The following is a 20,169-nucleotide window of genomic DNA, read 5'->3' on the forward strand; positions in this document are numbered from 1 at the left end:
GCACCGAGTATAGTACTCAAGAATCTAGGCAGACTCGCTTCTCTGCCTGTCTACTCAGAAGTAAAACCCACTGCACAAATGAGTTTTACTCTCAGGTAAACGTGTGGCTTAATTTCCCAAGGGCATAATGGAGTCCTTATTTGTCCACCAGCTGGGATGCAATGGGAAGTCTGAAATAAAATACTTAAACCCTATACATAAGCATATTAGCATATATGCAAATAAACCCTAAATGCAAATGAAGCATGGCCTGTTGCTTTACACGTGGTGGAAACGAGTCGATAAGACCCACCCGCAAAGGGAACAGCTCGCCCGCTGATTGGTTGGCGGCGGAAATCCGAGGGCGGACCGCGGCGGTCTACTCTGCGCTGATTGGTTGCGAGGACGAGGTAGTCCACCCCCTGCAGGCGTCCCTTGCGTTAAGCTAGTCGTCCGCGCCGGCGCAACAGGCTCCTCCTGATTGGGGAAGAGCGGAAGCGGCGCCTTGACGTCATACGCCGGAACGGTGCTAAGGCGGGAGGAAGACGCTCGTCGCCGGAGCCGCCTGTGAGGAGACACGATGAGCAAAGCACACCCGCCGGAGCTGAAGAAGTGAGTGCGGAGCGCGGCAGGGGCGGCGGGGCCGGGGAGCCCGATGGGAAGGAGGCGGTGAAGAGCGCGGGGCGGCCGCCGTTAGTCCGCGAGCGAGCGAGCGCTTGGGCCTCTTCGCTCCCATCATGCACCGCACGTCGCGCGTGTGTGTCATAGAGCTACGAAAAAGTAGAGCAGCACGTGGTTCGGGACCGCCGTCGTTTTCCTCCTTAGGGCGAATTGATCATAGAGCTAGGGAGGCCGTATATCTATTTTTCTTTCTTTCTAAAGACATATAACTCTTTCCCTGTGTTGAGATGAATTTGACTGCTGTGATGCTTAATTATTCACTCTTATTTAATTTTCAGATTTATGGACAAGAAGCTGTCATGTAAGTTGAATGGCTTTTTTTTTGTTTGCTGCATTTTGGGAGGAAAACTTTACTGGGACTGACCATACTTTGTCTCTTGCCGTCTTAACTTGTGCTGAATGGCAACCTGCACTCACTTCCCCCATTCTTTGCTTCTGTAGCAGTACAGTCATACCTTGGGTTACAAACGCTGTGCGTTGCGCATTTTCAGGTTGCGGACCACGCCGAACCCAGAAGTACCGGAATGGGTTTTGGCACATACGCAGAAGTGCCAAATTGCGCCATGCATGTGTGCAGACACGGCGCTGCGGGTTGCGAACGTGCCTCCCACACCAATCATGTTCGCAACCCGAGGTATGACTGTATCCCATATATCTAGATTCCCTGTGATGCACAGCCAGCTGCCAAACAAACGTATGAAAGCGAGTAGTACATCTTTCCCCTGGTTTGAACTGGGTTCCACAATTGTGAGCAAGAAAGGATAAAGACAGACTACCTACATATCTGTCCATCTTAATTCCATAAATGTTGCCTTGGACATAGCAAACGTACACTCAAGATAAAGTACCAAGAGGAAGTAAACTAACCTGACTGTTCCTTACAGTGAAATTAAATGGTGGCCGGCATGTCCAAGGAATCTTAAGAGGATTTGATCCATTTATGAATCTTGTAATAGATGAGTGTGTGGAAATGGCACCAGGAGGACAACAGAACAACATAGGGATGGTGGTAAGTAGAAATTAATTAACCTTTTAAAAGTAGTTGAAACCGAGAAAGGCAGCTAAGCTAATGTCATCCATTGTACTTGAGAATTTATCAAAAGCATTTTCTAGAAAAATATCTTTGAGTTAGATTTTTTTTAATATGCAGGAGTTCATCTATATGGTTATGCACTTTTGCCTGGTTGGTCCTATAACAAACTATAATCCAAAATCTTGCAGTACTTTTTTATTAATTGTCAAAGCTTACAAAAGCTACTATAATAAAAAGAACAAGAATTAAACTAAAGAGGTAGACAAAATAAACCTCCTAAGTCCCCCATCCCACCCACTTTCACAGAACACTTCTGAAGAACACCAGGATACTGCTCCAAAGGCATGTTTGCACTGAAGGCAGGCAATATCCATATTCTTTTGTAAATGACTTGTTCACAATAGTGTATACCAAAGCTCTACTCATACTTGGCCAAAAGTGGTACAGTGGCTTTGGAACTCATACTCAAAGTAAGAATTTTAGGATCTGTTTGAAAGGCTTCTTCTGGGTGACTATTCAAACTGCATTTCTTCATGAAAATATCTTTTTAGCCTCAAGGATTTTACAGCACTTTTGGATCTTCAGCAACATCCTTTTCTTAAAATGAGGTCACCCAGAGCAGTCAGTGTGTGTACTTAAGAGTTATGAGGAAAATAAAGAGACCAACCTAAAATAATATTAGAGGCAGTAATCCTGAAAACAAGTTACTGGAAACCACAGAAAAGGAGTGGGCTCTTGTGCTCAAGTGAGAGCAGGATGCTGGACCAGACGCCTATTGGCCTGATCCAGCAGGCTCTTCTTACATTCTTAAGTGTAGCTGTGGATCTTTCTTAACTCTTGCAGAAGGCTCTTCTCCGACTTCTCCATAACCCCTTGTTTTCTTGTCCCATGTTCCTGGGACAGCTGGTACCTTGACGTTGGCCAAGGTGTATGCTTTGTGTCTAGACTCCTCTTTCCACATAAACTTGTCAAATCTTAGATGCGCCCTTTTCGGCTCTCTCTCCTCCCATTAGTTAACTGGGTAGGAACACATGAGATAAACTTTGGTGGTTGTGCTGCAGTTTCAGAACTTTCTCCCTAAGGAAGCTCATCTGGCACAGAGTTTGTCCTTTCAGTACAAGGTGATGACTTGCCTTTTATTTTTGGTATTTTAAGTTAGAAGATTAAGGTGCTTTGGGTGATGTTCACTGTTAGTCATAATCATAAATAGACTAATTATAATGAATTGAGTTGTCAGTGGGTTAACTCCCGAGTATGACTATTATTTGTTATTGCCCTTTAAAAGGCTTTGAGCAAATAATGTAGGAATAATAATAACAAAGCTTAAGCACTGAAGTGTGGTGACTTTCTGCAGCTGTCTTTCGTGATGTGGGAAACAGGTCCCTTTTGTGAGTCTATAATACTCTTCCTTAAGCCACTTGGCAGTATTTGGTTGGTGTTTAACTTTCAGTGTTTTTATTTCTAGGTAATACGTGGAAACAGCATCATTATGCTAGAAGCGTTGGAACGAGTATAAACAAACCAGTGGAACAAGCTACAATGTGGACATTTGTTTTTGTACTGTAGATTTTGCAGGCATGACACACTCTTTGTGATTTTTTTTTTTAATAAATCGTTAAAATTGGATCAACTTACTCTACTTTTTTGAAAGTAAATTCAGGGTGGTTTGAAGTCTATATGGTTGACTTCTCAGTGCATTAACAGGATAAAACTGAGGGTTTCTTCTGTTTTCTCCGTGTAATTCTTTCATTTGATAAACAGAATGAATTGTTCTAGCATGTAGCAGTAAACTAAACTTTTGGCAGTAAGGCTCATCAGTTAAGGCACCTTACCCTTTTGAAGAGACTGTACTAGAGCACATTGGGATAACGAAGATGAACCCATTACATACTTCCTTTTGCTGAGAGACTAAAAGAAATTGCCAGATTTCATTCAGAATTTCTGAATACTAGCAAAAGGTCAGTGCACATAATTTTATAGAATGGTATTCAGTGCTAGCTTTGTGCTCTTTTACCAGGCATGTTGTGACATTATTGTGCCTGATGTGCAAATAGTGGGCAGCATAAGCAGTCTGAAATACATAGAATCAGATAAACTGCATCTATGCCGCAGGTGCATTTAAGATAATCAATTTCCTATGACGTACTTTTAGTGGATTTAGATTGTGCTTAAAGCAGTCTTGCACCTCATGGCAAAAGGCTGTCAACTGGATCAACTGTAAGTAGCCTCCCTTAGTAAGCAACTAAATACACACAATCCCCTCTCTTGGGCTACATTTGTATTTTATATCAGACGCAGCTAAACATCAGAAACCTTACTTTGTCTAGCAATAATATGGCTTGAGTTATCCATTATCACAGTGTATAAGATTGGGACTTCTGAAAGGGAGATACATATTTGGACAGTATGACAATACACAATTCGTGGGCATCAGTATACTGATGGGAAAAATCATAACAATTTCATTTAATGTCACCCCTCCTTTTCTTTCAGCTACTTGCTGTCAGTTGCTAATCCACCCCAGCCCAGCACCTGATGGCTCTTGCATGTTGCTAACAAAGTAAAATCCTGAATTAAGCTGCATGGCTCAAAGACAGCTATTCTTTCACTCCCCTGTGCCTCGTTGCTATCTTTTCCTGTAAATATAGTAAAAGAGTTTTCAGTAGGTGATGCACCACATGGTCTGATACAGCTTGCTAAATCCTCAGATCCACTCTCTTCTCCTCTACCCCCACCCCACCAAATGCAGTATACCAACCTAGATTTCCTCCCCAGGAGTGTGTGTATTCTACCTCAGAGTTCTGTTTTGAGTCTCTCGTGCAAATCTTCTTGATCAATCATGTCTGCCTTATCATACCAGCGATGGTAGGCTAAAAGAGCAGCATTCTTGGCTGCAATCGCGCTCATTTCCATGGCACTTGCAGCCCATTCGATGCTGTTGAGGTAGTACATTCTGTCATGGAGAATGATAGGGGGGCATTTCTCTGGGGGGCTGTAGTGTGGGTAGGCAAGCCATGTCTTCGCTTCAACAGAATCGTAAGACGAGAAAAGCAAATTCAGTTGCTCCTTGGTGAGAGGCTTGGGTGAGAACACTTTCCAAACAGCAGGGCTCAGAAGCGGCTTAGTTTTATCTTCAACTGGAGAGACCATGCCAATACAATTGATAAACAATTTCGGGTGCTCCATTGTGAAAATGGCAGTTAAAGAGAACTTTGAAGGATCCTGGTAGCCAAAGTAGGAAGTGTTAATGCGCCCATGGACAAACGTTGCCACAGTCTGATGGTAGGGCTGGGAGAACTCAGGAATGGGTGGCTTGAAGTTGCGGAAAGTTATGTTGGCAATTTTACGCTGCAACGGGGTGGCAATCAGAATGATGTCGTACAGCTCTGACATCAATCCTGACGTAGAATTGTAGGTGACTTCATACAGCTTCGCAGTATCTCCTGGGAGACAAAGAAAGTACTTTTTAAAAAGCAACACTTTATTTACTTAAAACATAATCAAGAGTAATCTGCCTGATGTAGCACTAGGCCAGTTTTCCAGCAGATTTCAGGTGGCTTTGAAGAGGAAAAAAGTTGTAGTTTCAACTACAAGTAGTCTGTCTGGCTTTTATTATTGACATCTATGCCCCTTCCTTTCATCTACCCAGCCAGTTCTGACTTCCCCTGTCCAAACCAATATATCTCAACCAGCAGATTCTAGTGCAATTATTTTTTTCTACTGCATCCCAAGTGTAAGAATGTGGTAGCAAGCTCACCTAAGCGTCCCCTTTTCAGCGTTTTCTCTTCCAGAGCAATAACAGTGCCAGAAATCAGTTGTGCTTTAGAAGCATAAAGAAGGCCAGTGCATACCAGTTTGTTGCCACCTTCTACTGACCAAAGTCCAGAATCGGCGCCTGCCAAAGATACGGCACCTACCAGGGAGGCAATAATAAAATTTCACACAAACCTGCAGAACTCTACAACTAACAGTGAAGAAAAAAGCACTAACAGTGAAGAAAAAAGCATTTGAAGATTGTATATCTAATATTAGAGTATTTCTTTTTATTATTTCTTTATCACCAGAAGATTCCGGGGGGGGGGGGGTGTACAAAAGTGATAGTACAGCTCTTCTAGAGGGAAGATACAACAAAATACCGATCGAACAAAGATTATGTCCCTGTAACAGCAACGAAATCGAAATCATCGGGCATGTCATCTTATACCGCCCATTATATCGAGACTCAAGAAAAGAGCTGATCGAGCCGATTCTGAGGAAAATACCTCGTAGTACAGACGACACCTATATCAGACACCTCTTAGCTGACAAAGAGCCCAAAATTAACAGGCCTGTGGCAAAGTACTGTTACATTGCAATAAGAATAAGACGAGCAATGATGTCAACAACGGAGTTCAAATTGTAAATGTCAGAGACTGCCTCCAGGTCCCAGCTCACAGAAGACCAACGCTAGCCAGCGGAACTGTACAAAGTCTTTATTGAAGTTTAGTTCCCATTTTCAAACCCTAGCGTGCATCTCTACGTCTAGACCCTAGACCAGCGAAGCCTCATCTGAGTCTCCGCCCCCTGTACACCAGTTCAACACTCTAGCCTTACTCCACCTTCTGCGTTTCTCCTTCCGCCTCTGGGTCCTACTACCCCCCTGGGTGCCTTCCTTCCTGGACGCTTCGGATGCGGACCCCTCGGACTCCTCCCCCTCTCTTCGGCGGGCTTTGGGACCCGGCTCCCTCTCCGGGCTGCTTATGGCGCCACCCTCTTGTACATTTGAACTTGGCGCGCGCGCGCTGCCCCTGACCTTCCTTTTGACCGTTTCCTCGCTCTCTGATGCAGGCGTGGCTAACCCTGACTCCTGTCCTTCCGCTGACGGAGAGCTGCCTGCTCCCGATGCCTGGGGCTCCTCCCCCCTACTGCTCTCCGGTGGGGAAGCTGGTCCCGATTTCCAGCTGCTGCTCTCTGAGCCCTCTCTGGCCCCTCCCTCCTGGGGTGTTCCCCTTGGCAACCCCCTTGCTCTGATCACGGGAGCCCCTTTCTGTGAATCCTCTGATTCGCTGGAGAGACTTAGAGACCTCGGACGGCTATCATCGCTGACTTCTCCCTCGGATTCCTCTCCCTCGGTCTCTAATTCCTCCCTTCCCTGTCCCTCTGCTCCTGAACCCCTGACAGTAAACATCGAAGGAACGATAATAAACAGTAGTGACACCTGAATTGAATTCTTAAAACCTTAAAAGTCGAAACCTGGTCATAAACATAAGCACCAATTCTGTGAATTGGCCATATTTCCACTGCTATTTGTAGCACAATAATGTCATATATATATTTTATAAATTGCTTTCTGGTCATTGACCGTATTAAATATATTTGAATGTATATAGTACATACACACACAAATAGGTAATCTACAATAAGCCATAATTTAAGACAGATGAAAAACAAAATAAGGAGCAGGGGCAACCCGTCCTGTTTTGCCACCTGAGGCAACATGGGAAGGTGCCACCACCACCAAAGCCTCGCTTGCGGAGGTTGCACAGGGGCTTCCAGTGAAGTCTTGTCAGAAGCCGCTGCTGCTGCTCCTTTCTTCCCTGGCAAGGGCGGGCAGGATACCTTCAGGGGTTTTGTTGCCCAAGGGATTCTGCCACCCAAGGCGGGTGACTCAGCTCACCTCACGTCCAGCATCTTGTTCTCAAAAGTGGCCAACCAGATGCCTGTGAGAAACCCACAAGCAGCACCGAGTGCAAGAGCCCTCTCCCCTCCTATGGCCTCTAGCAGGAGCCATTGGTAACCCTCTCCTCCAGGTAAAGGTAAAGGGACCCCTGACCATTAGGTCCAGTTGTGGCCGACTCTGGGGTTGTGGTGCTCATCTCGCTTTATTGGCCGAGGGAGCCGGCGTACAGCTTCCGGGTCATGTGGCCAGCATGACTAAGCCGCTTCCGGCAAACCAGAGCAGTGCACAGAAATGCCGTTTACCTTCCCGCTGGAGCGGTACCTTTTTATCTACTTGCACTTTGACGTGCTTTTAAATTGCTAGGTTGGCAGGAGCAGGGACCGAGCAACGGGAGCTCACCCCGTCGCAGGGATTCGAACTGCCGACCTTCTGATTGGCAAGTCCTAGGCTCAGTGGTTTAACCAACAGCGCCACCCGCATCCCATTCTCCTCCAGGAATTTGTTTAATTCTCTTTTAAAGCCATCCAAGATAGTGGCTATCCCTGTGGGAACGAGTTCCACAGTTTAACCATGCACTGCATGAGGAAGTCCTTTCAGGACAGATGAAAGAACATTGAGCTTCATTGGGTGTTCACAAGTTCTAGCATAATAATAATAATAATAATAATAATAATAATTTACTTATACCCCATCCTTCCCAGTTCAGAAAACCGGGCTCAGGGCGGCTAACAACAAATTTAAAACACTTAATTGATGCTACAAAAAACAGCATAAAATACGGTATAAAACGTGAATAACAATAAAATCAAAAATCAGTTTAGGGGGAAAATCCATCCAGTAAACATCAGATGATCACCAGGGCTAGCTGGCTAAATTAGTCCTATTTGGGCCAGCGAGGAGACCAGGGGAGAATTAGCTTTGGGATCCCAGAGCGGGTAATCTTCATAAAAAGGGGAGGGAGAGGGAAGGAAGGGGAATAAAAGATCAGGCTAAGTTCCAATTGAAAGCCAGGCAGAGGAAGAGGGAGAAAAACTTTTCTCAATCCACTTTCTCTGTGCCCTTCATAATCTTGTAACCTAAAAAGTCCCAAACGCTGGAACCGGGGGTCACTCCACCCCCTTGATCATTTTGGTTGGTCTTTTCTCAACACCTCTTCCAAATCTACAACATCCTTTTCGGGGTGAGGCGACCAGAATTGCAAATGCAGACACACCATATGGATTTGTATAACAGCATTATGAAAATCAGCAGCTTTTATTTTCAATTCCTTGAACCTTCAAGATATGGCAAGGTACAAATCTGCAAACAAGCACTGCCACTTACCCACAAAGCTATTGATGTTGGCACCTTGGCCATAGTTGACTCTCATAACTGGAGTCACCATCTCATTGATGAACTTCTGAGAGAAGCTGGTCTTCTGCATGGCCTCATCAATGGTAACATTCAGCATCTGAACAAAGTCAGCCCCTCCGAGGGCATGAAGTAAACCCTCGTTGCTACTGAAGGCATAGTCGTAAACCTGATACCGATAGATCCTTTGTGCAAAAGGGGGAAAAGAATTAAGATATGCGAAAGCAAAGACTGTGCAGGAGGAAGACAAAGTTAGTGACTAGTATTGTTTTTGATAAGACTTTACTTATACAGTGGTACCTTGGGTTACATATGCTTCAGGTTACATACGCTTTAGGTTACAGACTCTGCTAACCCAGAAATAGTGCTTCAGGTTAAAAACTTTGCTTCAGGATGAGAACAGAAATCGTGCTCCGGTGGCGCGGCAGCAGCAGGAGGCCCCATTAGCTAAAGTGGTGCTTCAGGTTAAGAACAGTTTCAGGTTAAGTACAGACCTCCGGAACGAATTAAGTACTTAACCCGAGGTACCACTCTATTGGGTGGTGCCCTTTCAGAAGCTCTGTGTTGTTCTCAAACAGAAAATAAATTGACGTTCATGATTGCTTTGCTGAGTGCCACCAGGATGCACAACCACGTAAGAATACTGACCCTAATTTAATTGCAACTTATTCCAATGCACAGGACTGATAGCTAAGAAGCCTGCACCCCAGATTGCTTTGCTAGTGCTTCCAGGTATTTATTTAGGAATCTGTGTGCAGTGTTGATAGGACAGGTTTTTTCTTTCTCCCCCCACCTTGTACCTGATTGTAAATAGCAAATAAAAAAGGGGTCCTAATAATGCTGATGCACACTGGCTTAATGAGACAGAAAATACTGGCAGTGTATCGAGGCTTAAGGGTGAGCATATTTTAACAGGCCTGGAGTAAAGCAATTGATTCCTTAAGTATATAATTTTTTCTTTGTAGGCTTCTACCATTTGGGGGCCCCAGGTAAAAACAGACTTCACTGTGCATCTGATCTTGTATCTTGCTGGATACTCAGGTGGTTATAGTCATTTTTCAGACTTGTTCTTCTGCTTGCTCCTGAAGCTTTGAAATGGCTGTCAGAAACAGGTATCAGAGAGTGGCTGAGGAAACCAGCTTGACAAGTCCATAGTCTAGAGTGCATTGGGCAGGCAGTATCCTTTACATTTGTGTAATCAATAAATCCTCTTGATCACAGGATAAACCTATGAGATAACATTCCTAGCTTGGCTAGCTAACAGGGTCGCTGAGAATATGGCAGGGGTCAACAACCTTTTTCAGCTGTGGGCCAGTCCACCGACCCTCAGACCTTGGGGGGGGGGTGGACTATATTTTTTGGGGGAAATGAACGGATTCCTATGCCCCACAAATAACCCAGAGATGCATTTTAAATAAAAGGACACATTCTACTCATGTAAGAACACGCTGATTCCCAGACCATCTGCGGGCTGGATTTAGAAGGCGATTGGGCCGCATCCGGCCCCCGGGCCTTAGGTTGCCTACCCTTAATTATTATTATTATTTAGTAAAAGGTGGGCAACATCTAACTTCCTAGCCAGAATGAATAAACCAGGGGTCAGCAAACTTTTACAGCAGGGGGCCGATCCATTGTCCCTCAGACCTTGTGGGGGGCCGGACTATATTTTGAAAGAAAAAAACCGAACAAATTCTTATGCCCCACAAATAACCCAGAGATGCATTTTAAATACAGTGGTGCCTCGCAAGACGAAATTAATCTGTTCTGTGAGGCTCTTCGTATAGCAGTTTTTTCGTTTTGCGAAGCAAGCCCATTGACAGCTTATCAGATTAGCGCTATTAGCGGCTTATCAGCTTAGCGGATCAGCTGATAAGCGGCTTAGCTGCTTAGAAAAGGGGAGGGGGAAAAACCCGCAAGAACTCGCAAGACATTTTCGTCTTGCGAAGCAAGCCCATAGGGAAATTCGTTTTGCAAAGCGCCTCCAAAACGGAAAACCCTTTCGTCTAGCGGGTTTTCCGTCTTGCGAGGCGTTCGTCTTGCAGGGCACCACTGTAAAAGCACACATTCTCCTCATGTAAAAACATGCTGATTCCCGGACCATCCGCAGGCTGGATTTAGAAGGCAATTGGGCCAGATCCGGCCCCCGGACCTTAGTTTGCCTACCCATGGAATAAACCATTCCAGTTTGGGGTTAAGGCAGCCTTTGCCAGTCTGGCACCTTCCAGGTGTTTCAAAAGTACTGGCAAGGGCCGGAGCCCCACAGGTTTCAGGGAAAGGTGCAGTAGCTACAGGTGCCTTGCCAGGGTGGGTGGGGAGGGGGCCTGCATTGAGACAGGCAGACTTACCTCATAAATTTGTCTAGCACATCCTCTACCCACATGTACATCCGCACAGGATTCAGTCCATAATGCCAGAAGAGCTTGAGAAAATTCCAAATGTACCAGCTGCTCTCCTCAAAGACAAACTCATCTCCATTGTAGATGCCCAAAAGCCCACCTTGACCTTGATGGACGTTAAGACCTGCAGGTTTGAAAGCACAGCTTGTGAACTGGGAGAAGGTCTGAGTTGACATTAGGGCAGCAGGCTGAGAACTCTGCATCTGTTTGAGATTTGGTGGGTGATGGATGCGTGCACACAGGCCTCTCTATCAGACACAGGATTTGGTGGGAACCCGTATTTTTAAATCTGAACTCCAGTAAGTCTGCTGTTCTGGGACCCGGGTGACGCTGTGGGTTAAACCACAGAGCCTAGGACTTGCCAATCAGAAAGTCGGTGGTTCCCTGCGACGGGGTGAGCTCCCGTTGCTCAGTCCCTGCTCCTGCCAACCTAGCAGTTCAAAAGCACGTCTAAGTGCAAGTAGATAAATAGGTACCGTTCCAGCGGGAAGGTAAACGGCGTTTCCGTGTGCTGCTCTGGTTCGCCAGAAGCGGCTTAGTCATGTAGGCCATATGACCCGGAAGCTGTACGCCGGCTCCCTCGGCCAATAAAGTGAGATGAGCGCCGCAACCCCAGAGTGGGCCACGACTGGACCTAATGGTCAGGGGTCCCTTTACCTAAGTCTGCTGTTCACTTGTGTCTTTTTCGGAAATCTTGAGACGGTGGGGAATGTTCATTTCCTTTCTGCCATGTGACTACAGTCGTACCTTGGAAGTCGAACGGAATCTGTTCCAGAAGTCTGTTTGATTTCCAAAATGTTCATAAACCAAAGAACGGCTACCGATTGGCTGCAGGAGCTTCCTGCAGCCAATTGGAAGCTGCAGAAGCCACGTTGGATATTTGGTTTCCAAAGAATGTTTGCAAACCGAAACACTCACTTCCAGGTTTGCGGCGCTCAGGAGCCAAAACATCCAAGCACCAAGGCATTCGGGATCCAAGGTACGACTGTATTGCAGAACATGTCACACTCTACGTAGATCTGATTCAGATCTCATAAAACCAGTGTTTTCAAAACAACAGCACTTGTTGGTTTATTTCCGAGCCTTAATCAAGGTGCTCACATGAGTATTAAAAGCCCTAAACTACTCACTAAACAACCCCAGGTACATGAAAGACTGCCTCCTTCTCTACTGACACACTTGGGTGCTAAAATTGGCATAGGGGGATGCAGTCCAGGAAAGGGCCTTTTCTGTGGTGGAGAGAAGCTTCTGGCAAGTGTGGAAGACACACCTCTTTACCTTGGCTTTTGAAACCTGAGATGTACCCATCTTATTCTTGTGACTGTGGCTTATAGCTTACATTTTGAGCGGAAGTAAAGCAGCGATACCCAGACTTGTCACACACAGAAACACAGGCCCATCTTACCCATTGAGGCTAGTGGCGCGGGGTGCCAGAGCGCCAGGTTCTGGATGGCGCTAGGCGAGAGTCTGGAGAACACCAAATGAGTGCGCTGAGTGAGCAAGGGTGCGTGCGCCACTCCCGCCAAGCGCCGGCTCTGTTTTTTCCCTTTTAGCCTGCAGGCACCAAATTCTGCGGGGCTACAGAAGACTAAAAGGGAAAAAACCGAGCCGATGCTTGGCGGGAGCGGTGCACGCGCCCTCGCTTGCTCAGCGCAGGCCAGCTCGCTCGGTGTGCTGCCTGCTGTGGCCATCGCAGCACAAAGCGTCCAGCTGAGCCAGGAGACACCGCGTTCAGCCTCCGCCTCTTCCCCGCTGGAGGAGCCGCCTTCCAGCCGCTGCCCGCCTCCTCCAGCCCTAAAAAAAGGTCAACTCTGGGAAGGGATCTTTGCACCACGGCACCGGATATGCTTAAGACGGCCCTGCACAAACACCCCCAGAAAGAAAATGCCCCTCCTATTTCCTCCAAATTAATTATAGCAACCTTCCCAGACATTGGGCCCTCCAGATGTTTTAGACGATAACTGGCTGGCATGGATAGGAATTGTAATCCTACACATCTGGTGGGCAGAGAAGGCTGTACTGGAGCAAGAATTGGCGTGAAATGGAACCAAAACAGTTTCCACTGGCATAAGAACAAAGGAGCAGAGATGAAACCTGCTCCTAGGGAAAATAAGGTCTCCATACCTAGCTCTTTCACAAAATGTTTCATGTGCAGGTTAAGGGGGTGGATGACGGATCCTCCTGCTTCGTAGTATTTGCCTTCCAAATTGATAGTAGCTGCACGGCCTCCGACTTCTCCTCTTTCAAAGATATCAATCTGGATGTCTTTACCAAACTTCTGGCGCAGGAAATAGGCTGCAGATGTGCCCCCGACGCCAGCTCCAATCACACCTGGAATTAAGTTAATTTTCCTGTATTTAATTCCTTTCAACAGAACTCAGAATAAGGTAACCTGCATAAGATTCCCTCGGAAGGTGGTGGACTCTCTTTCATGGGAGCTTTTTATGCAGAGCTTGGAGGGCCATCTGTCATGGATGCTTCAGTCGAGATTCCTGCATTGCACTGGGCTGGACTAGATGACTATCGGGGTCTCTTCCTCCTCTACAATTCTGTAATTCTATAAGAACATCAGAAGACCCTGCTGGATCAGGCCCAAGGGATGTGTTTATGGAAGCAAGGGCACAGTGGCCTGAAAGAGTTTTGGAACCACTTAAATACAGTGGTACCTCAGGTTAAGTACTTAATCCGTTCCGGAGGTCCGTTCTTAACCTGAAACTGTTCTTAACCTGAGGCACCATTTTAGCTAATGGGGCCTCCTGCTGCCCTGCACAATTTCTGTTCTCATCCTGAAGCAAATTTCTTAACCCGAGGTAATATTTCTGGGTTAGCGGAGTCTGTAACCTGAAGCGTATGTAACCCGAGGTACCACTGTAAACTGTAATGAGCAATGGAAGTCCAGGCAGAAGCTTAATACAGGGCTACCTTGGTTTGCAAACAGTCTGGTTTGCATACGTTTTGGGTTACAAACACGTCAAACCCGGAAGTGCATGTCCCAGTTTGCAAACTTTTTTTGGATTACAATCCATTTTTTGGATTATGAACATTTTTTTTGAAGGCCCCATTGGCGAAAGCGCGCCTTGAGTTACAACCAGCTTTGGTTTATGAACGGACCTCCAGAATGGATTAAAATGTCTCTGGCAATAGTTTGTTTGATTTTTGTTAAAAAAACCACACACTCCTGGATACTTCACGGAAGAAGTAGATCTAGATTAAATAGCAGGGGGAGGGGTGCAGACTGACATTTTGATGGCAAGGGCACTGTGTGATCACTCTGAAAAACTTGCAAACCATTTAGGAGCATCACCAATCTACCATAAGCGTATGTCACAGGAGTTCCTGAGAGTAATAATAATAATAATAATAATTATTATTTATTATTTATATCCCGCCCATCTGGCTGGGTTTCCTCAGTCACTCTGGGTGGCTCCCAACAGAATATTAAAAAAACGATAAAACTTCCCTAAACAGGACTGCCTTCAGATGTCTTCTAAAAGTCAGATAGATGTTTATTTCCTTGACATCTGATGGGAGGGCATTCCACAGGGCGGGCGCCGCCACCGAGCAGGCCCTCTGCCTGGTCCCCTGTAGCTTCAATTCATGCAGAAGGCCCCCAGAGCTGGACCTCTGTGTCCTAGCTGAACGATGTGGTTGGAGACGCTTCTTCAGGTATACTGAGAGCTGAAACCTTTCGTTGATCATCTCACAGATTTAGTAAACAAAGCTGGGGTGAAGTTGGAAAGGGGTGTTTGAGTAATTTGGTCATTTGTTGACCAAAGCATTGTCCAGAATTTGGATACTTGTGGGCAGTCCCGTGGAGGAGGGTACCTCTTTCTCCACAGCCCCTCCAACTGGAGGAGGAGGAGACTGCAATGTCATATGGGCAATCTGCACTGCTATCCACTGGTGTACAACTTCCATTCAACACTTGCTCACATAAGCTGAGACTGACCCATCACGATTTAGAACAGCCTCGGTCCAGTATACCTGAAGGAGCATCTCCACCCCCATTGTGCTGCCTGGACACTGAGGTCCAGCGCCAAGGGCCTTCTGCAAAAATTGAAGCTACAAGGGACCAGGCAGAGGGCCTTCTCAGTTGTGGCACCTGCCCTGTGGAATGCCCTTCCACCAGATGTCAAAGAGAAAAACAACTACCAGACTTTTAGAAGACATCTGAAGGCAGCCCTGTTTAGGGAAGCTTTTAATATTTGACGGACTATTGTATTTTAATATTTTGTTGGAAGCCGCCCAGAGTGGCTGGGGAATATTATTATTATTATTATTATTATTATTATTATTATTATTATTATTATACATAGCATTTAAAATCCTTTATTTGGACGTGCAGGTCTTTCTCCCCTATAAGTTGTCCAACTGGTGTAAGCAGTTTGGTGTAAGCATTTTCTAAAGGAAAAACTGGACTAGCTTGTTTCAAAAAGCCACGTGTGGGTTTCCAACTAGGGTCAGCACATCTTTCACAAGCCCATGAGTCAATGGCGCACAGAAAGTCATGTCCCAATAGGGCCGGCGGAACTTTGTGTGGCAAAGCATTATTTGCTTCAAGACGATTTTTAACTTTACACCTACCGTAACTGAAATTTCATGTGAAATGCATGTCTGCACAAGCACATGTTGCAGCTCACGGTTATTGGGAATTGAGTTTCCTCAAAGGGTGAGCTCCCAAGTACATGATGCCAGGCTCAGGAGGAGGAGGGGCAAGAAAAACCCACTTCCCTATTTTCTACTGGTTGCCATGGCCCAGTAAAAAGGCCTCTCCTTTTGCCCATGCTCTCCTAGGAAGGAAACTAGAATTTTAAAGGTGGCATTTTGTCTGCATTAATAAGATGCTGAAGCGATGTATGGATGTGAAAATTCACCCCACAGAGCTTTTCCTATCACAATGGGGCACAGGGCAGAGAATTTGCATCCGCTTTAAGTTCTCCGCAAGAACTATCTCAGGATCTCAAACGCAGTTTCCAAACTTAGTTGGTGTTCCTGAAAGCAGATCCACCTCAAAGGACGAATGTGTGGCCAGGGAGCCAGCCCCCTTTGAAATGAAGGGACGCCCCTGTTATATCTCATCTTTGTCAAAATCCGTGTGGGGAACCCCAACTTCAAAAACAAAGGCTATTGCAATCAAGATCATAAAGGCAAGATGCAGAGCGCCTTTCATCTCTTATGCGTGTAACACTCTGGAAGCTGAGCGTTCTGCACATGCTCCAAGGCACCTTTGCACCAATGCACGAGTGTGCGCGTAGGTGCAATTGCAAATATGTGTGTGTTTGCGTCTTTGCCCTTCAGCACCTTGCCGAAAAGTAACGAGGCGGCAGAGGGTCCCCTTCCTCCCCCCCCCCCCCGGCCCCAGCCCCCCTCCGCCACTCCCTACCTATCCTGGCGGGCGGGGGGCGCAGCTCCTGGTTCCCCCGCGCGACTCCCTGCCACAAGGCGGCCAGGAGCGGCAGGGCGCGGAGCAGGCAGCGGGCGGCCATGGCGGCGGCGGCGGCTCGGCGAAGATGGAAGGAGGGAAGCGGGGAGGGACTCTCCTGGGCCCGCGCCCCGCCCCGCGGCCTCTGGGCGGCGGCGGAAAGGGGAGGCCGCGGCGCGGGCCAGAAGGGTAGAGCCAGTGTTTCCCAACCTTCAGTCTCCAGCTGTTTTCAGACTACAATTCCCAAGACTACAATTCCCATCATCCTTGACCACTGGTTTTGCTAGCTAGGGATGATGGGAGTTGTAGTCCAAAAACAGCTGGAGACCCAAGGTTGGGAAACATTGGGGTAGACTGCTGCTGCGCCGGGAGGATTCCTCTGGCAACGCGAGCCGGAGAGGAGCCTCCGGACCCGCGTTTTGGCCCGTGTCTCCCGCCCGCCCCCGCGGAAAGAAAGCCGGCAAGGGGGGGGGCTCCCTGCCGCCCAGCAGCTGCTCTTGGCGGGTAGACTGCCTCTGGACGAGGAGCTTCACCTCAGCTGGCTGCTGGCATCACGCTTAGAGCGCCCGCTGTGGCGCATCTAGTCCAGCCTCCTGTTCTCTCAGGTGGCCAAATACCCGCGAGGACCGAGGGGTCCAGGTAGAAGACTGCCTCTGGATGCCTGGATGCTGGATCGGGGCCCAGCCAGATGTTCCCAAGGGAAAGCCCGCAAGCAGCATTCGAGCGCGGGAGCAACTCTTCGGAATCTCCCCTCCGGGGATCCAGACCCTGGAGGCAGAGCAGAGCCAAGTTGGTGGCCATGCACTGCCTCCTGCAGAAGCGAGTTCCCCAGATCATCATCATCATATTAAATGTTTAATAGGTTATTGTATTTTAGTGTTCTGTTGGAAGCCGTCCAGAGTGGCTGGGTATAAATTATTATTATTATTATTATTATTATTATTATTATTATTATTATTATTATTACTATTTATTAATACAGTAATAATAATAATACAGTAATCAATTGTGTGCTGCTCAAGTACTTTCTTTTAGGTGTCCCGAACCTTTCAACATTCAGTTTCATTGGATGCCCATGAGAAAAAGGGAGAAAAACTTTTCTCTACCTGCTTTTTACATGTTTAATTTTATAAGCTTCTATCATTTCACCTCTTACTTTTTTCTTTTATTATTATTATTATTATTATTATTATTATTATTATTATTATATTTATATCTCACCCTCCCCGGACAGAGCCAGGCTCAGGGCAGCTTACACCAATAAAATAAAATCACATTAAAACATAATGAGAGTGCCTGATCACCTCATCTGTCTCTTGAGAAATCTCTATGTGGGACAAGAAGCTACAATTGGAACTGGATATGGAATAACTGATTGGTTCAAAATTGGGAAAGGAGTACGACAAGGCTGTATATTGTCTCCCTGCTTATTTAACTTATATGCAGAATTCATCATGCGAAAGGCTGAACTGGATGAATCCCAAATTGGAATTACTGTAAGATTGCCGGAAGAAATATCAACAACCTCAGATATGCAGATGACACAACATTGATGGCAGAAAGTGAGGAGGAATTAACCTTTTAATGAGGGTGAAAGAGAGCACAAAATATGGTCTGAAGCTCAACATCAAAAAAACTAAAATCATGGCCACTGGTCCCATTACCTCCTGGCAAATAGAAGGGGAAGAAATGGAGGCAGTGAGAGATTTTACTTTCTTGGGCTCCATGATCACTGCAGATGGTGGCAGCAGCCACAAAATTAAAAGACGCCTGCTTCTTGGGAGAAAAGCAATGACAAACCTAGACAGCATCTTAAAAAGCAGAGACATCACCTTGCCAACAAGGTCTGTATAGTTAAAGCTATGGTTTTCCCAGTAGTGATGTATGGAAGTGAGAGCTGGACCATAAAGAAGGATTGATGCTTTTGAATTATGGTGCTGGAGGAGACTCCTGAGAGTCCCATGGACTGCAAGAAGATCAAACGTGTCCATTCTGAAGGAAATCAGCCCTGAGTGCTCACTGGAAGGACAGATCCTGAAGCTGAGGCTCACCTCATGAGCAGAGAAGACTCCCTGGAAAAGACCCTGATGTTGGGAAAGATGGGGGGCACAAGGAGAAGGGGGCAACAGAGGACGAGATGGTTGGACAGTGTTCTCAAAGCTACCAGCATGAGTTTGACCGAGCCGCGGGAGGCAGTGGAAGACAGGAGTGCCTGGCGTGCTCTGGTCCAGGGGGTCACGAAGAGTCGGACACGACTAAAGGACTAAACAACAACAAAACATATTAGGGGGGAAAGAGAGGGAGAAAAAACCCAAACCAATTTAAAATACAAGGTTATAATGCAATTTAAAATGCAGCCTCATTTTAAAATAGCTGATAAATCAAGACCATAAGGGGAGGGAAACATAAGAGTCAGACCGAGTCAAAACCAAAGGCCAGGTGGAACAGACTTTCTTCCTAGGTGAGCCGATTCATCCCTTTGGCCAATTTGGTTGCTGTTTTCCAAACCCTTTCCCAGCTGGACAATCTCCTTTTTCAGATGAGGGGACCAGAATTGCACAACTATCTCCCCAGGGTTTGATGAAATGGAGAGACACACATATTGGGGACATCTCAGTTGAACAACAACCCTATAGGGTAGACCTGGCTAGACTGAAACTTAGCAACTAGCCCCAACTCTCCCCTGTGAACTTGATGGCTGAATGCAGATTTGAAGCTGGGTATCACCAATTCTTCTTCAGCCCCACTCACTTCTGCATAGGATTGCAGCCCTTGGCACATTTTGAAAATTTAAAATATTTAGTGTGTGCCTGCAATGGAGATTGCTGTAATATATTAAACTACTCTGCATACTCAGTGAAAACAAGTTTGAATAAGATGAACCATAGTGGCTATTAGTAATGTTAACTGTTGAAGGTTCTACTAATGAAACCTACTGAAATAAATGGGGAAAACTTAGTGATTTCAGAATATTCTGGGAATTCTTAGAATTTTAAGATTTATTTCCTTTGGGTGCTACTCAGAGTCCTTGTACAAGTTTAATTTTCTGCGCTCGTTTCATGCTGTTTTTGAAAAGTGTACAGTATTGGATTTTATGCTGGTCTTAATTTCATAGTCTTTTACCTTGCTTTGCATTCCTTTGTTTTGATTGTCAGTGGAAGCTGCACAGAGAGCTTATGCTGCTGGATTTGCATAAAAAGTACTGCATGCATTTTGCAAATAATCAAAGAACCAGATAAACACTGTTTTCCTCGTTTTGGGGGGGGGCGAGACCCCCCTGGATCTTACTCCAAATGTAGGATTGCAGATGTCTGCTCTGAAGTCAGTCCCATTTACCATTCTGCGGGGTTTATTCCCAGGTACAATGAACGCAGGCTCAGAAGGGTTAGTATTGGCAAGAGAGTGGCGAGTGTCCATTGCCATTTTTTTCACTGTTCCTCTGCATACCTGTGATTTATTGTTAAATGCTTTGCTTCCTAAGATCTATTTCCCACCCTTCTTCTCGTCAGCGCCGCTGGTGTAGTGGTATCATGCAAGATTCCCATTCTTGCGACCCGGGTTCGATTCCCGGGCGGCGCAAAAGCATTTTGTGTAAAAAAAAAACACAAAAACAAACCACCACCACAACTAATCCAAGCAATATTATTAT

The 20,169-nt window shown here is 46.2% G+C and overlaps 2 protein-coding genes across 2 annotated transcripts; one reads left to right on the forward strand and one right to left on the reverse strand.

Annotated features, from left to right (window-relative positions):
* Positions 1-457: 457 nt before the first annotated feature.
* On the forward strand, positions 458-3,319 carry SNRPG (small nuclear ribonucleoprotein polypeptide G). Its single transcript, XM_081922611.1, has 4 exons — positions 458-591; positions 939-961; positions 1,545-1,669; positions 3,159-3,319. The coding sequence occupies exons 1-4, from the start codon at positions 560-562 to the stop codon at positions 3,207-3,209; spliced, it is 231 nt and encodes a 76-aa protein (XP_081778737.1). The 5' UTR covers positions 458-559; the 3' UTR covers positions 3,210-3,319.
* On the reverse strand, positions 3,277-16,636 carry PCYOX1 (prenylcysteine oxidase 1). The gene is made up of 6 exons (XM_081922557.1): positions 16,482-16,636; positions 13,223-13,429; positions 11,048-11,222; positions 8,676-8,887; positions 5,451-5,606; positions 3,277-5,136 (listed from the first exon to the last, which is right to left on the reverse strand). Exons 1-6 carry the CDS (start codon positions 16,582-16,584, stop codon positions 4,487-4,489), a joined length of 1,503 nt encoding a protein of 500 aa, XP_081778683.1. The 5' UTR covers positions 16,585-16,636; the 3' UTR covers positions 3,277-4,486.
* Positions 16,637-20,169: the final 3,533 nt, after the last annotated feature.

This window comes from Podarcis melisellensis, assembly GCF_964234715.1.
Source record: "Podarcis melisellensis genome assembly, chromosome: 8".
Lineage (NCBI taxonomy): Eukaryota > Metazoa > Chordata > Lepidosauria > Squamata > Lacertidae > Podarcis > Podarcis melisellensis.

Excerpts from the sequence above, each read along its gene's own strand:
- SNRPG (XM_081922611.1), top strand. The coding sequence starts at position 560 with ATGAGCAAAGCACACCCGCCGGAGCTGAAGAA. Across the intron at positions 962-1,544 it reads TATGGACAAGAAGCTGTCAT|TGAAATTAAATGGTGGCCGG; the intron begins GTAAGTTGAATG and ends TGTTCCTTACAG. Across the intron at positions 1,670-3,158 it reads AGAACAACATAGGGATGGTG|GTAATACGTGGAAACAGCAT; the intron begins GTAAGTAGAAAT and ends TTTTATTTCTAG.
- PCYOX1 (XM_081922557.1), bottom strand. The coding sequence starts at position 16,584 with ATGGCCGCCCGCTGCCTGCTCCGCGCCCTGCCGCTCCTGGCCGCCTTG. Across the intron at positions 8,888-11,047 it reads GTGCTAGACAAATTTATGAG|GATCTATCGGTATCAGGTTT; the intron begins GTAAGTCTGCCT and ends TTTTGCACAAAG. Across the intron at positions 5,137-5,450 it reads GCTGAAAAGGGGACGCTTAG|GAGATACTGCGAAGCTGTAT; the intron begins GTGAGCTTGCTA and ends TTTGTCTCCCAG.